Raw genomic sequence first — 14,533 nt, 5'->3', positions numbered from 1 at the left:
AATAATAATAAATAATAATAATATAATAATAATAATAATAATAATAATAATAATAATAATAATAATAATAATAATAATAATAATAATATTATAATAATAAATAATAATAAAGAGGTTTAGGGTGACACGACTGAAATCAGGGGATGGGACACCCTGTTCATCGTGGTTGTATTTTGAACTAGTTCTTACTTGTTGGTCAAGTTTCAAAGCCAGGACGGAGACATCATAATTTTCAGCTAGTCTTAACCTTACCTTAAACCTAACCCTACCATTACCAGAGACAAAGAAGATAACATTTAAAAAAAATATATATATAACAATTTGGTGACGAAGACCAGTTTGGTTGATGAAGACCATGTTTGGGCCCTTACAGGTTCGATCACCGCAGGCTCGCCCTTCTCTCCTTTCTCGCCGAAGGCTCCTCCGACACCGGCCACCTGAAAGTACAGAGGGAGCGGCGGTGAGTCTCTGTCACGCGGCGTCTCCGGCTCCGAGAACAGATTCACGAGCAGCGACGAGCGATGCTGAACTGAGAGGCGTATCATCCAGGGAAACAGAATATGCCGCTGCGTAAGAATAGGATACTAATGTTGTGTTGTAAAGCACTTAACAACCATGACGGAAAAGGTCCAATCTGTATCGTATTCTTAGTCACAGCTTGATTTGGTCACAGACAAGAGAGAGAGAGAGAGAGCTAGAATTGGAGAATAGGCGAAGTGATATGAAGGTATACAGAAGAAACAAAACAAAACAAAACAGGCAAAATGTTAGTCTGGACCTCTACAGTACAGGTCCTTGAAATGGAGCGGTGATGTCATTTCATTCCCATGGTGCAGTGTGTTGTAGGACGGACCACTGACAAAACATGGCGCGACACTGACAGGTGGTCGTAACATGCAAACATTGTGGACTAATTAGTGTACACACATACAGAGTAACACACACCAGGTGACGGCGTTCGTGTGACAATGCGCATTTACGTGTCCGACGACACGGACAGTCGGCCGGACAGAGCGCAGTTTTCATCCAGAATGACCCTGGAGACTTCTGTTGCCAAAGTTGTTTACATTGTTGTTTACAAACAGTAAAAGGGTCTATATGCTGTACCTTACTACAACATAACCTATTCACTATGACAACAACGTGAACATGGAACCAAAAGTATCTTCATATTTACAAAAAAGAATTTGGAGGCTATCTATTGGCACACAGGATCATCAATTGAACTGACTGAGACATAACTATACTGTAAGTCTGTTTCAAAAACCTTTGGGACAGCCTGTGTATTTGCAGTTGTAAAGTCAAAAGTCACTTGGAGTGTGAATGTGATACATAACCTGGAATGAAAATGAATGCACACAGAGCACTCCAACTCATCTTTTGCTAATTCAGTTTGAAACTCCAAATGGGACTTCTTCGCCATGGGAGGACTCAATTGACATCTCACCTATACTGTCCCAATTTTCCCTCCTCTCTCCTCTCCCTCTCCTCTCCTCCTCTCCTCTCCTCTCTCTCTCTCCTCTCTCCTCTCCTCTCCTCTCCCTCCATCTCCCTTCAACTCCTCCATGTTACTTCCTGGTATGACTGGTAGTGAGAGAGGGGAGCTTTGGGATGCACCCTATGATTTCCTACGCCCCTGGGGGAACAAAAAATCAACATCGAGACCAAAATGGAGGCCGCAGACCATGCGATTTCCTGTCTGAGGGGGAAGCTAAATGGACATGGCATCAAAATGGAGGTCATGGGGGGGTTACTATCACATGGTAAGAGACATGGGACCAAAATGGTAAACGTACACCATATCATTTTCTGTCTGAACTCCATACTTTTATCTACTTTTCTCCTCCTTTTTTTCTGTATTTTTCTCCCATCCCAATTTAGTCATTATGCCAATTCCCCACTCCCCCCCCCCACCCTTCCTGGTTGTTGCGCGCATTTTCCCCCCACTTGCCGGTCTAGGGAGGTTGAAGCCTATCACATGTCTCTCCGATACATGTGGAGGCAGCCAGCCGCTTCTTTTCACCTGACAGCGAGGACTCTCATTGGGTGAGTGCGGGGAGGATCACACTACCTCACCCAGATCCCTTCCTCGCTGAGCAGGCGCCCCGACCGACCAGTAGGAGTCGCTGTTTACAACGACCAGGACCCACCCCACCCGCTGACACTGCCAATTGTGTCAGTATGGACAACCGACCAAGCCGGAGGCACCGCTGGCAGCTGGATTCGATCCCACTGTCTCTGCGGTGGTAGGCAGACGCTTAGTCCGCTGCGCTACCCGGCCGCCGCTGAACTCCATACTTCTAAGGGGATAGAAACAACATGGATGACCAGACTGACATATACCTTTTCCCATTGAGGGAAGCATTGTTTAGAGAGTATCTAGACAACCACTAAACTCCAACTAAGCCTCTGAACTGACTTCTGTTCTGGCTGGTGAAGGGAGAGGAGTCTATATTATATTCACAGAGGAGGATGTGTGTGTGTCTCTCTGTGTGTGTGTGTGTGTGTGTGTGTGTGTGTGTGTGTGTGTGTGTGTGTGTGTGTGTGTGTGTGTGTGTGTGTGTGTGTGTTTGACTATGAAAGTGAGAGTTTGTGTGTTATTCTGTGTGTGTGTCACTGTATAAGTGAGGGTGTATGCTGTATGTGTGTAATTTGTGTGTGTGTGCATGTGTGTGTGTCTGTTTGTGTGTGTCTGTTTGTGTATGTGTATGAAGTGTGTGTGTGTATGATTGTGTGTGTACATCTGTGTGCACACCCGTGTGTGTCTGTGTGTGTGTCTGTTTGTGTATGTGTATAAAGAGTGAGTGTATGAAGTATGTGTGTATGATTGCGTGCATGTACATCTGTGTGCACACCTGTGTGTGTTTATGTGTATGTGAGTATCTATACTGTGTGTGTGTGTGTGTGTGTGTGTGTGTGTGTGTGTGTGTGTGTGTGCGTGTGTGTGTGTGTGTGTGTGTGTGTGTGTGTGTGTGTGTGTGTGTGTGTGTGTGTGTGTGTGTGTGTGTGTGTGTGTGTGTGTGTGTGTGTGTGTGTGCATCTTTGTATATGTGTGTACATGCAAGTACGCTGCACAGACAGCTGGCTCTGTGGTATGGGGTAATTGCTGTGTCCCGGGGCATACTGAGAGAGATATGTCACTGACAGACTGCTTGTTAAATGGGACGAGGAGGAGGAGGAGGAGGAGGAGAAGGAGGAGGAGGTGAGAGAGGAGAGGAGGTTGGGGTTTTGACTGCTGAGGGATGGATGGGGACGGGTCGAGGTGGTGTAAGGTGAGTGAGATGTTGTGTGTGCATGGAGGGAGGGAGGGAGGGAGGGAGGGAGGGAGGGAGGGAGGGAGGGAGGGAGGGGGGGGGAGGGAGGGAGGGAGGGAGGGAGGGAGGGAGGGAGGCGTATGTGCTCTATATAGAACATAAAATAAATCTAACGAGCAATACCCTTATACATGCACCATCTCCCTACCGCACCTGATAATCATCAAATACCCCGCCCCAATGTAAGACAGGATAAAAGACAGGAAGAGATGTTCATTATTGAGGTTGTTGCTTCAAAAGCAGATTACACACACACACACAACATGACAATGACACATTCCCCATGCCAATCTACCAAGTGGGCCGTGCATTGGAAGAGAGAGTCCATATTAACTGCCCTCTAGACTGGAGGCACGCACAGATGTGACGCCCCCCCGGGTTTACGCATGCAGGACACCCCTCGGCCACGAGAACGGTGCGGGACCAGGCCAGGGGGGTGCGGTACTTACGGCGCTCTCCAAGATGTTGGTTTCGACAGCGACCCCAGGCCCCACCTCGTCGTCGTAGGTGGCCGTGGGGTTGGGCGGGGCTGTGCCGTACTCATCATAAGCACCATAATCGTACACCTTCCTGTCAACATCCCCCAAGTCATAATACTCCTTATAGTCAAACGCGTCCGCTCCAGCGTCCACGACCGTCTCCGGGGCAACGGTGGACTCCTGACCAATGGCAGTGGCGTCGGTGACAAAGTCACCGCCCACAAGTTCATCCTCCTCCACAGCCTTTTTTTTGGTGTTACCCAAGCGAGGGAGCGGACAGGGGGGAGAGGGGGGGGGGGGGGCAGGGGAGGATGGATGAGCAATCAAGGGAATAGGGATGTTAGTTAAGCAGCTAAGGCAAAAAAAAGAAAACTTTGTTTTTGATGTTATCAAAGCTTAGCAGATTGTCAAATAAATTCAGCATTATATTTAGAATATCCATTATGTAGCAAAGGTAACACCTTATTTATCCTAAAGGAAAAATGCTACTCTGAACATATCTGGGTAAGATTCTATTAAATGTCCAATCCTTATTAGACTAGTGTGACATGTGTTGTGTGACTGCAGCATCACACAGTTATCAAAACATCTAATACACTTCAGTGCTGTTCTACTTGTACTATTGTACAACGTTCGTTGGTCAAATAACTCACCAAAACCTAACTGTAATTCGGACCCTAGCGTTGAACTCTTTTGTGGAGAGCCATTACATTGCGTATGGTGCTAAATATTCCATCGCACAGTGACAACAAACAAAATAACCAGTGCAAACTTTGACCCTGTTCAGTAAGAATACCAGACCAGTGGTATAAGACAAAGGGATAAATAAAGTGTTACCATTATGATTTAATGAAGTCATTATCAACTCTGATAATCAAATGGAAATCAGTCGTACACATCTAAGACAGACTTGAAGTTATTTCAGCCTCTTTATACTCGCCATACGGACATACATGTTACTGTATATTGATACGTATGACAGTATGGAAAGACTGGAATAGATGAAGTAAGTCTGAAATGACACTAGAAGCTTTTTTGTGAATAGCAAATCAAATAGCAAAATGTAGCCGTGTGCAGGAATACAAAGTGCATCAAGGCCGGATTTACTATACTTTCTTTTTTAAATTCAATTAATTCAAGCAGTTTACAATATCAATTTACCGTGGCACACTCTGCATTTGGCACAGGCCTACAATTACAATCACACAGCATGTAATATTTCTAGAACTTTGAAGAGTAAATGTTGTGGATTTAGCTTTAGAAACAAAAAATGGATGTAATTATACAGATATAATTGGCAATGCTTCATCACATCACATGATATGCTTATGAATGCCTGTGTAATAACATCCAAGTTGGCAAGCACTGGAGATTTTCTGCCAAGTTGATCATAGTTCTTTCAGAGGTCATCAGCAGAACTAGTGATCAAGGCCAGGCTTATCTACGACAGAACACAGGGCAGTTGCCGTGGTGACTCCACATCTCGTCAATGGACTAACCCTGGGATTGGCCGAGAGAGGTTCCGCCCACCACGGAACTTTACCCATTTCTAATTGGACGTCATGTTGTCAATCCTGGGTAAGGCTGCAAGTCTTGTCAACGATCCACCTACTATATACAATAGAAGTACAAGTGTATTTTCTCCTTGAAGCGAATGACAAACTCAACTTTGACGATGAAAGGACAAAGGCTTATTGTGCTGTCTATCTGTCCTGACGGGGAAAAATCTTGTTGTTGTCTGTGCATCTTGGGATATCGGCAGACATACCGTTTCAATTCAACCCTGTGTGGTTCCTATTAGGAGAGTGGCCACAAGTAAAGCCCATGGACAAAAACAAAATCCCTTTCCTAATTGAAAAGAAGCATGAAATGCGGCCCTTACTCAGTCCTCATTTCACTCATGACATAATCTTTACCCCACAGAACTCACACTGTTAAGCACATTATCCTGAACACCCTGAAAATACACATAATTGCTTTGTCTGAAAAACCGAACCTTAGGCAAGGTTACTGCCATTACTATGGCACGTCATGAAAGGATACGCATTATCGTTTTCCTTCTAAGTTGAATGTTAGCCACATACAACATGTACACATTTTGAGTGCTGAAAAAAAGCTGCAGCCTTAGCCAAAATTTAATTAAATGACAGAGAGCCATGTGTGATCTCCATGGTAATCCGTGGAGCACCCTCAAAAAGGCACAAGCAAGTGGACCAAGTGGACCGTGGCTCTCTGTCATTTAACAACCCTTGTGTCCATCTGTTCTGCCGCCATCAACAACCTCCATAGGTTGGGGGGAAAACACCAACAATTGCTTTGAATTGTTTTGTCTTTGTCATTTCATACCAGGTACTTCCTTGGGTCATGTCTTCCTGGTTCATAATACCCCCGCCCGCCCGCCACCCCCCTAAACACCTAATTCCTTTCCTTTATTTTTTTTAAATACCATGAATGTTGAGAATAAAAGAAAGAATTACCTCGTTGGGTCCGCTCGTGGCATAGGGAGACTGAGTTTGAGTACCATCTACAGTTCCGTAGTCACTGTCAGTATAGTACTCTCCATCAACATTGTTAAGCTGAGTCACATTGAAACAAAGGAAAGAAAAAGAAAATGTCTAGTTAACACAGAAGCACATAACAGAGGTTACTTGCAGAAGGGGGTCCTCCTCGAGCTAAAGACTCCACTAGCTCTACAGGGGAAATGGAGGTTAGGTAGCTAGCTCAGTCTAGCATCACAGATTTTCCCTCCAAAACGTACGAGGAGGGAAGATCTTGATGGGATCTGATCTTTCAGCGTCTACGTTGGTACGGTTACCCTATAATCGCCTCTGTGTCGCGCCGGCGCGGTGGCCTGGTAGCCACGCATCTGCCGCTTCTTCTTAGCGGCAAGCTTTTTAGGTGGTGATTTTTTGGAGGCCAGGAGGTTTAAGGGCTTGGCCTTAGCTTTACTGACGGACTTTCTGGTCCTCCTCTTTCTCACGGCGACACTACGTTTTCTTCTCTGGAAGTGGTTTAGGTAACAAAAAAGAACAACCAAGACAAACATGGAACATTTAGAATGTGTTCAGGGAGAGACCCCACCTATTTAAAAAAAGAAAAAAGAATTGGTCGCAAATTGGGAATCATTTCAGTCCATCCAAAATCCACTTATTACCATATTCACATGGTGGCCATTTTGCTCTTATGTTTTGAACAGGGTGGAAAGGAATCCCATCATGAGCATGACATACGAGCAAAATGGCCGCTGTGTGAATATAGTCAACTTCACCAGCGAGGTCTGCACTTGCATGAGTTAGCATGAGTAACTATTAGTAAAATGAGTTAGCTCAAATCTAGCCTGAAAGAATAATGCTAATCTTTGGATATCAAATATTGGCAGTATTTTTTACCTTCAAAATATCTGTGACTGTGACATAAAGTGATTAGTATCAATGAATTCCTTGAGATTGCTAGTTTCATATGATAACATAATTCTCACTCTAGAGTTCAAATTTAGATTTTTCAAAAGACTTGCTTCCATTGACCTGCACTACTTCCTACATCTAAAAAGAAAAAACGTGTAATTACTTTATGCATCGACTGATGTGACTCCCAGTTTGTTCCCAATCAGAAAGAAAACGGGTGGAGTATCCCTTTAAGACGATAAAAAAAAACGATAATTTGGGGATAAATATTATGTCAATCTGGGCCAGATCCATTCATGAAATACAGACAGGGACTTGTGTTTCAGCACCTCTTAAACAACTATCAGACCATGATAAGATGGCAAGGATGATTACTAGATGTGTTTTGATGATCTCGAGATGTAAAACACGTTCCCCACAGTATGTTGGTGCAGCGGCGATATCTGATCATCTCTAGACCACAGCCCTAAAGACGTGCTGGAACACAAGCCCCGACGCTTAATTAAAGCAGACGGCATTTCGCCAGAGTGAAAAAAGGCGGCAGCCTTTTATAAACAGATACAAGTCGGAATGACACACATCAAGATACACAGACACAAGACAAATTCAAAGGAGGGCCGGAACACAGGGTTGACTGACAGTAGGAGACGCAACAGGGGACGCAACGGGAGACGCAGCGGGACACATAGGTGTCTCCTTCTTCTCCCCCCACCATTTACCTGAGTTTCGGAATATTCGTCAGTGGGAACGGTCTCTGTGGCTCCTTCAGAGTAATCATAGAACTGATTGTAATCTAAGTCATCTAAGTCCCCAGTGTTGTACTGGAGAGGTTAAAAAGAGAGAGAGAGAGAGAGAGAGAGAGAGAGAGAGAGAGAGAGAGAGAGAGAGAGAGAGAGAGAGAGAGAGAGAGAGAGAGAGAGAGAGAGAGAGAGAGAGAGAGAGAGAGAGAGAGAGAGAGAGAGCAAGAGAGAGAGATGGGGAGAGAGAGAGGAGAGAGAGAGATGGGGGGAGGAGAATGGGATGTTAGCGTGTGTATCAGCATCACAGATCACTCTTTTTGGCAGCAAAAAGATGACACATCAACAATATAGCATGCCTCGCATCGTGAGCATGTTACATGTTCCTTTAGTTAATAGTAAAGTCATTGTTTCATTATTCATGGGAAACAATAACAGTGAAGTATTGTCTCTATATTATGATAGAAAAGTATTGTATTATGCAGTTAATGTCACTATAATTTGTTAAGCTCTTATTATAAATATAAGCAACAGTGCTGAGAAATTACTCACCTGAATCCAGCCCCATGAATACTTTACATTAATTATTGTTTGTATTAATGTAAAAAATGGCGTTAATGAACGAATGAGAGTGAAGGCGGAAATAAGCAATTGATGGGGATGGATAGGCAAAAAAAACTAAAATGTTTAATAATAATTACATCTGCAAAGCGAGGTTAGAGCCATACCGTTAGTCGAGTTATCGTGACACGGCTTATAACCAAGCAAATGGATTGAAATTAGTGTATTATGTGGTTGAGTTGATACATGAATCCCTGTTGGAATTGGCCTAGAGACGTGTAGACATGTAAACAGGTGGGAAGTTTAAAGGCTCATAAAATGGAGGTGTGAGCATCAGGAGACTAAAACACCAGCTGCAGCAGGGTGGGGGCCGACGGGGGGATTGGCCAGGTTATCGTCATGGAACTTTATCGCTGCTAGTATGGAAATTATATCCGATCAGGACTTCTGAGGACAACTAGATTAAACGGGTTTGATTTACTGAACTACCTTCCTGTAGTTTGGATTTCCCTGTCCCTGTGTATTCTGTTTGAGCCACGCACAAAAATAAACATGGGCTGCTACCCATCGAGACTCTCTCGGAAATAACATAATGTGCAGAGGAAACGACTTTTAACCGTAAAGAGGTCATAACATCGAGGTGCCTGGGGAGGGTGATCAGGGCTGAACATGCTTAAGTGCTTCACTGATGAAACGTGACGTTATGTGGTCACATATGTCCTGTTATGATGTGAAGCATGATAGTTGGCTCTTGATGAAGTTGTCCTCCACCGCACTGACTAGAGCTTAGCGGCATCACATTGTTCCTCATTTTAACCGATGGATACAAGGTAGGCTTACCTTGTGGGTGGCTAGTTGTACCCATTTGTTTTAATAAGAAATGTGAATGCTCTGTCGCTTTATAATAATGCATTCCTCATTTCAACCAATGGACAGACCACTATACAAGGTAGTTCATTGGCTTGCGGCTAGTTGTTGACTACCAATTGGTTTTAATAAGAAATGCGATGTCTTTTTCTAATGAAAATAGGCCTTCTAATGCTATTCTTTTTTTTGGGCAATTGAAGTGCAAGTAACAGAAACTCTTTTGAACTACATTTCAAAATGTGACAGCATCCTTCTAACATTTGGTGGGTAAATTACAACACAGATTCCGGATCAGCGTCCACAGTGACTTCACTTCACAGTAGTAATGTTAATCATAAGCAAACAAGAAGTGGGGTTAACTTCACCGGTCAGAAGCAACACTATTTTGAATAGGATATTCTTGTGAATATTATTCATTAAGAGTAAATTAATGAATCAATGGATTAACAAAGAGATAATGCTTTGCTGTGGCCTTAGCTGCTGATATATGTTGGTGCCAGAGAGAGAGAGAAAGAGAGAGAGAGAGGGGAGGGGGTTGTATGATGGTCATCTCACCTCTAATACTCTTCTGATTGACATGGTGAGAGGGCCCAGCCATGATTATACAGTAGCCAATGGAACAGCATTAATAAACATTTGATAAAGATAAAGGTGAAGACGTTTGTCTCCCTCCCTGCAGCTTCTCCTGGACCTGACATTGCATCAGAATAATAGATGACAGCTGAAATCTAAATTTAATAGACCTGCATATTTAGCATATACTGTACATAGTTCTTGTTCCGTGTATGTAGTCTGTGTCTGTGTCGCACATCATCTCGGAACATCTAAAGCCAGTGTTACTCTCCGAGGAGCTGTTAAGGCACGTGTCTGGGCTATATGCCATTTCTGAAACATACACAACTGTGGTTTGGCCACACGCGCCACAGGTTCTGCAAAACACATTAGCGGAAAAAACAAGCCAGAAGCCCTCTGTCGTCCAAAGCGGACACGGACATACCGGCATTCGGGGAATGTTGCCAGAGATCCAATAAGTTACTCAGCGAAATACACCAAAACATCTGAAAATATAGTAGTGGTTCTCAAAGTAGGGTCCAGGGACCCCCAAAGTCCTTAGGGAGTTCAAAGGCCAGGGTGCCCAGAAAAATGGAGAATAATTTATCCCAAAGAGAATGTGTGAGAATGACTACTCTGATGATAGGTCTCACTTTCTCCAGTGTAATATCCTCAACTACAATATAGACAGTTATGTAATTGTGGACTTCATCACATCCATCAACACAATCTCAGATGCCTAAGATAAGATATCATCAGATAGGGAATTCACGGCAGAAGGTGCATTAATTTTGGGTTGAGAACCACCATTGTAACAGAACCATACAATGTATTTTGCTGAGTTACACCCCTTGTGGCTGAATTAAGCAATGAGAGGACTCCAATGGTCTTTACAAATGGTAAGCGACACTCCACCATGCGGACCTGCTTGGATCTATGTGAATAGACAAGCAGTCAGGCGATCCACAAATAATACCAGGTATTCTGCACATGGTAACCATAGAAACCGCTTCTTTCCATTATTTCACATTGTTTTTCAACTTACTAAGGGCTCATAAAGACCCATTCAGCTACAGAATCATGAACGTATATAGCTATAAACAGCAAAAGTAACATACACAATGACAGGATGCATGCATTTGCGTCAGATTTGTATGTCCAAAACTGTTGTAATGAGACATAATGAGAGGTTTGTGGGGTGACTGGTGATCACGTTGCATAGTAAAAAGACCATTCAACTCTTGCAGTGGCCAGTTGTGTGCCTGCTACAGTTTCCTGCTTGGCCACTTGCCTCTCGTTGAAAATGTATTACTTTGGTGCAGCAATCGCTTACCGTTTGTAAAGACCATGAATCTGCAATCCCTTCCTTAGAAATGATGGCTAATTATGTCAAGAACGCACAGAAATACCTGATACCTAACCCCTCATAATCACAGCGCCTTTGCATGTCCTGTGCATCAACAGTGTAGGACAATGCCGAATAATACCCGAATGAGATCACCCCATGAAATGGGTTCTTCAAATAACTCTAAGGCCTCCATTTGGGGCCCTAGAATGGTGCCCTGTGGAACCCCCCACAGGGGCTTGTACTGTCCTAGTTGACTGACCTCATCCTCTGGCTGCTGGGCTTGAAGGGAGTGGCGGTGGGGGGTCTCACAGTCGGGGCTGTAGTGTTCACAGTAGTCGTAAGCTGCTTTGGGGTCGGCCACAATCAGAAGCTGCTGGATGTCACCCTGCAGAAAGGATGAGGGGAAAAAAACAATCAATTCAGCAACATTCTTCAGTAACATATATTTCCTACCAGTTTTTTCTTATATTAGAAATATTAAGAATTCTATATTTTAATAACTAGCGTCTTATATTTTACTTTGGCCATATTATGAACCCATGGCCTAATATATTAGACATCACAATATTTTGTTGGTCTTTGTCCTGCCAGAACATCTCACAACACTCTTTTGGGTACAGAAACGCTGCTGGATGTGTGGTTCTAAAACAAAACAGTGACGTAACAAAACCAATGTAGCATCAGACATTAGATAGTTGGGAGCCCATAATTTCTTGCTGTGGTTATGTCAATGATAGTTTAAGGTGGGATGTACATCAAGACAAAAAGCATTTGATCATGTCTGCAGTACGCCGGGGAGCAGATGTTCACAGTCAAGGCTTATCTTCTAGGCTGTTATCCAGACAGATCTTTGGCCCCAGCGACGTCCGCGGGGTTGACTTCTGCCACAAGCTTATAGCCAAGGTGGCTGCGTGAACTCTTGGGGAATGTCAAGAGAAACTGTAACCCCTGTGGCTGAGCTGAGCTATCTCTGAACAGGTCTAGAAGGAATACAAAAGAGGATGTGTGAAGGTTGGCGAGAGAAAACCAACGCAAAAACACAGCAGCCTCGCCCCCCAGGGCCTCCAGAATAGAAAGTATAATAGCACAGGAGAAGAGGGTAAACGTGAAAGGATCTCTACGGCTTGGCAACGTCCTCTGCCTGCCTATGGTTCGCACGGCACCACAATGCACAACAGCACAGCACCGTCTCGCCTCCGTTCTGGCTGAGCCAAATCACACGCGTGTGAGGGCAAACATCTCCGGGTTAACCTTCCACTGCCACACGACAGAAGGTTAACCCTTTGCTATCACACAACCGACGGTCACCGGCTGTCGTGTGGCAGTGAAAGGGTTAACCTTCGGTGTATTGTCGCAGTGAAAGGGTTAACCGTTTTGGTAGCGCGGCGGTGAAAGGTTTAAGGCATCTGGATTCTTCAAATGTTCTTGTTTGTTGGAGCCTAATCGCACCTTGGCAAGACGGCTGAGAGGGAGAACTTGGAAGCCAAATTAACGAGCATCGTCTTTTGGTTTACGGAGTGTGGCAGAGAAACACAGAGACGTCGCCCGTCAGCGTGTTCTCGTGGAGGAAGTTGTAGCACGAGAAATGAAAATTTCGGAGCATTTCCTACAACCCGCGAAAAGAGTATTTTCCGTGGGTTCTCCCGCTGCCGCTTCTCCGTGGCTTTTACGGTTAAATTAACATTCTGGTTAAGGTTAGGTTATTGTTAAGTGATGGGACTTGTGGCGGTTGGTGCTGGGAACAGGCACATTCGTAGGAAACGCTACTAAAAGTGAGAATGGCCTGTGCTGCCTGTGGCCAGAGGTTTGTTCTCCTAACAAACGCATGATAGCACAGACACTGTACGTTGAATACCAGCGAAGAAGAAAGATGAACGAAACAGGCTAAGACTTGCCAGGAGAATGTGTGTATGTGTGTGTGTGGTGTGTGTGTGTGTGTGTGTGTGTGTGTGTGTGTGTGTGTGTGTGTGTGTGTGTGTGTGTGTGTGTGTGTGTGTGTGTGTGTGTGTGTGTGTGTGTGTGTGTGTGTGTGTGTGTGTGCGTGCGTGTGTATGTGCGTGCGTGTGTGTGTTAGCGTGTGTCTTCTTCCCTGTGTGAAAACACAAGATATATAGATCCTTTGACATGTACTGTATAAACAACCACTGCGTTAAAGCTTGTGTCATAGAAAAACATGCACCTCAAAAACTTTCTCTGTGTGGCTGGGTATCATCCATCAACATGCCATTGCACAACTTCAGTTTGACACACTGAGCACACCTCAGATTATCCCCATCGCTCCAGGTGGAATATTTCCTCACATAGGACATGTACATTCCAAGCAGAGCAGCTTACTTTCTCACTTTATCAGGTTGAGTTTTTGTCTATTCGCGCACCAAACTAAAGATGTGCTTTGGAATAAACATCGACCGCACCACGCGGGCCAAGCACACAATACCAGCCACCAATACCAGTCACATATTTGATTGTTTGGAATGAGACTCAATTCACAATTAATTTTGTGTAGTAAGCATGTCACTTACTGGTTGAGTCTCTAAACAGTCCTCGCAATTATGGGCTGTAATGTGATGACAGTTTAGACTCGATCACAAAATTACATATTCCACATAAATAAGCCTGGTTTGAGTCTACACGAAATGCATACATGTTATTCCTATGGTCTTAAGACAGTCCAAAAAATATTAGTGAACATGAACAACTCAAATCCACAAACTAGACTAGAGCACTAAAACTCAAATGTGTGATGTCATCACGTATACAGTCTGGAACTGCTCCGTAGACAATGAATTGGAAAAGTGACACTGAGAGCAAGCAGGAGAATGCTCTGAGTATATGGGTGCAGTGATGTCATCGTTGACATTGAATCCTTGTGTTGTGTTAACTACAGCTCAATGAAATGATAAGGTAGCAGTCCCTACAGGGCTCTACATCAATTCATGGTGCTGTAATTAAAACAACACAAGGATTCAATGTCCCCCAATGAAATCACCGGTGGCCCTATTCAAACTCATTCACTCTCAATAACTGTCAAACTAAATGAATTTGCGAGATTATGTGTGAAATAAATCAGCATTGTTTTTCGGTGAAGTGCCCCCAACTCAACGTTGAGTGCAACAAGTGGCATACAAGTGCTTTTTTGTTGGATGCTCAAAGAAGCAGGAGCTTTGCTGTAGAAAGAGTACAAACAAGAGCAATCAGGATTATGGCAAAGATAGACACTCCTCCAACTCATCCCACCCTGCAGTCAAGGAGAGAGAAGCGTCAATAATGC

The 14,533-nt window shown here is 44.0% G+C and overlaps 1 protein-coding gene across 1 annotated transcript in view; it reads right to left on the bottom strand.

Annotated features, from left to right (window-relative positions):
- The window catches only part of LOC311248577 (collagen alpha-1(XI) chain-like), a gene marked incomplete at both ends in the record, with an annotated part of 13,287 nt that extends 1,640 nt beyond the window's left edge, over positions 1 to 11,647 (bottom strand). Inside the window, 5 exons of the mRNA XM_084339439.1 lie at positions 372 to 437; positions 3,764 to 4,036; positions 6,271 to 6,369; positions 7,917 to 8,018; positions 11,522 to 11,647. Coding sequence (XP_084195565.1) covers positions 372 to 437; positions 3,764 to 4,036; positions 6,271 to 6,369; positions 7,917 to 8,018; positions 11,522 to 11,647 — 666 coding nt within the window. The remainder of the gene's footprint in view (positions 1 to 371; positions 438 to 3,763; positions 4,037 to 6,270; positions 6,370 to 7,916; positions 8,019 to 11,521) is intronic.
- Positions 11,648 to 14,533: the final 2,886 nt, after the last annotated feature.

Source organism: Notolepis coatsorum, assembly GCF_963971535.1.
Source record: "Notolepis coatsorum genome assembly, contig: SCAFFOLD_3379, whole genome shotgun sequence".
In the NCBI taxonomy this organism is placed as follows: domain Eukaryota; kingdom Metazoa; phylum Chordata; class Actinopteri; order Aulopiformes; family Paralepididae; genus Notolepis; species Notolepis coatsorum.
The sequence above is the reverse complement of the archived record's forward strand: the minus strand, read 5'-3'. Positions and strand labels throughout refer to the sequence as shown.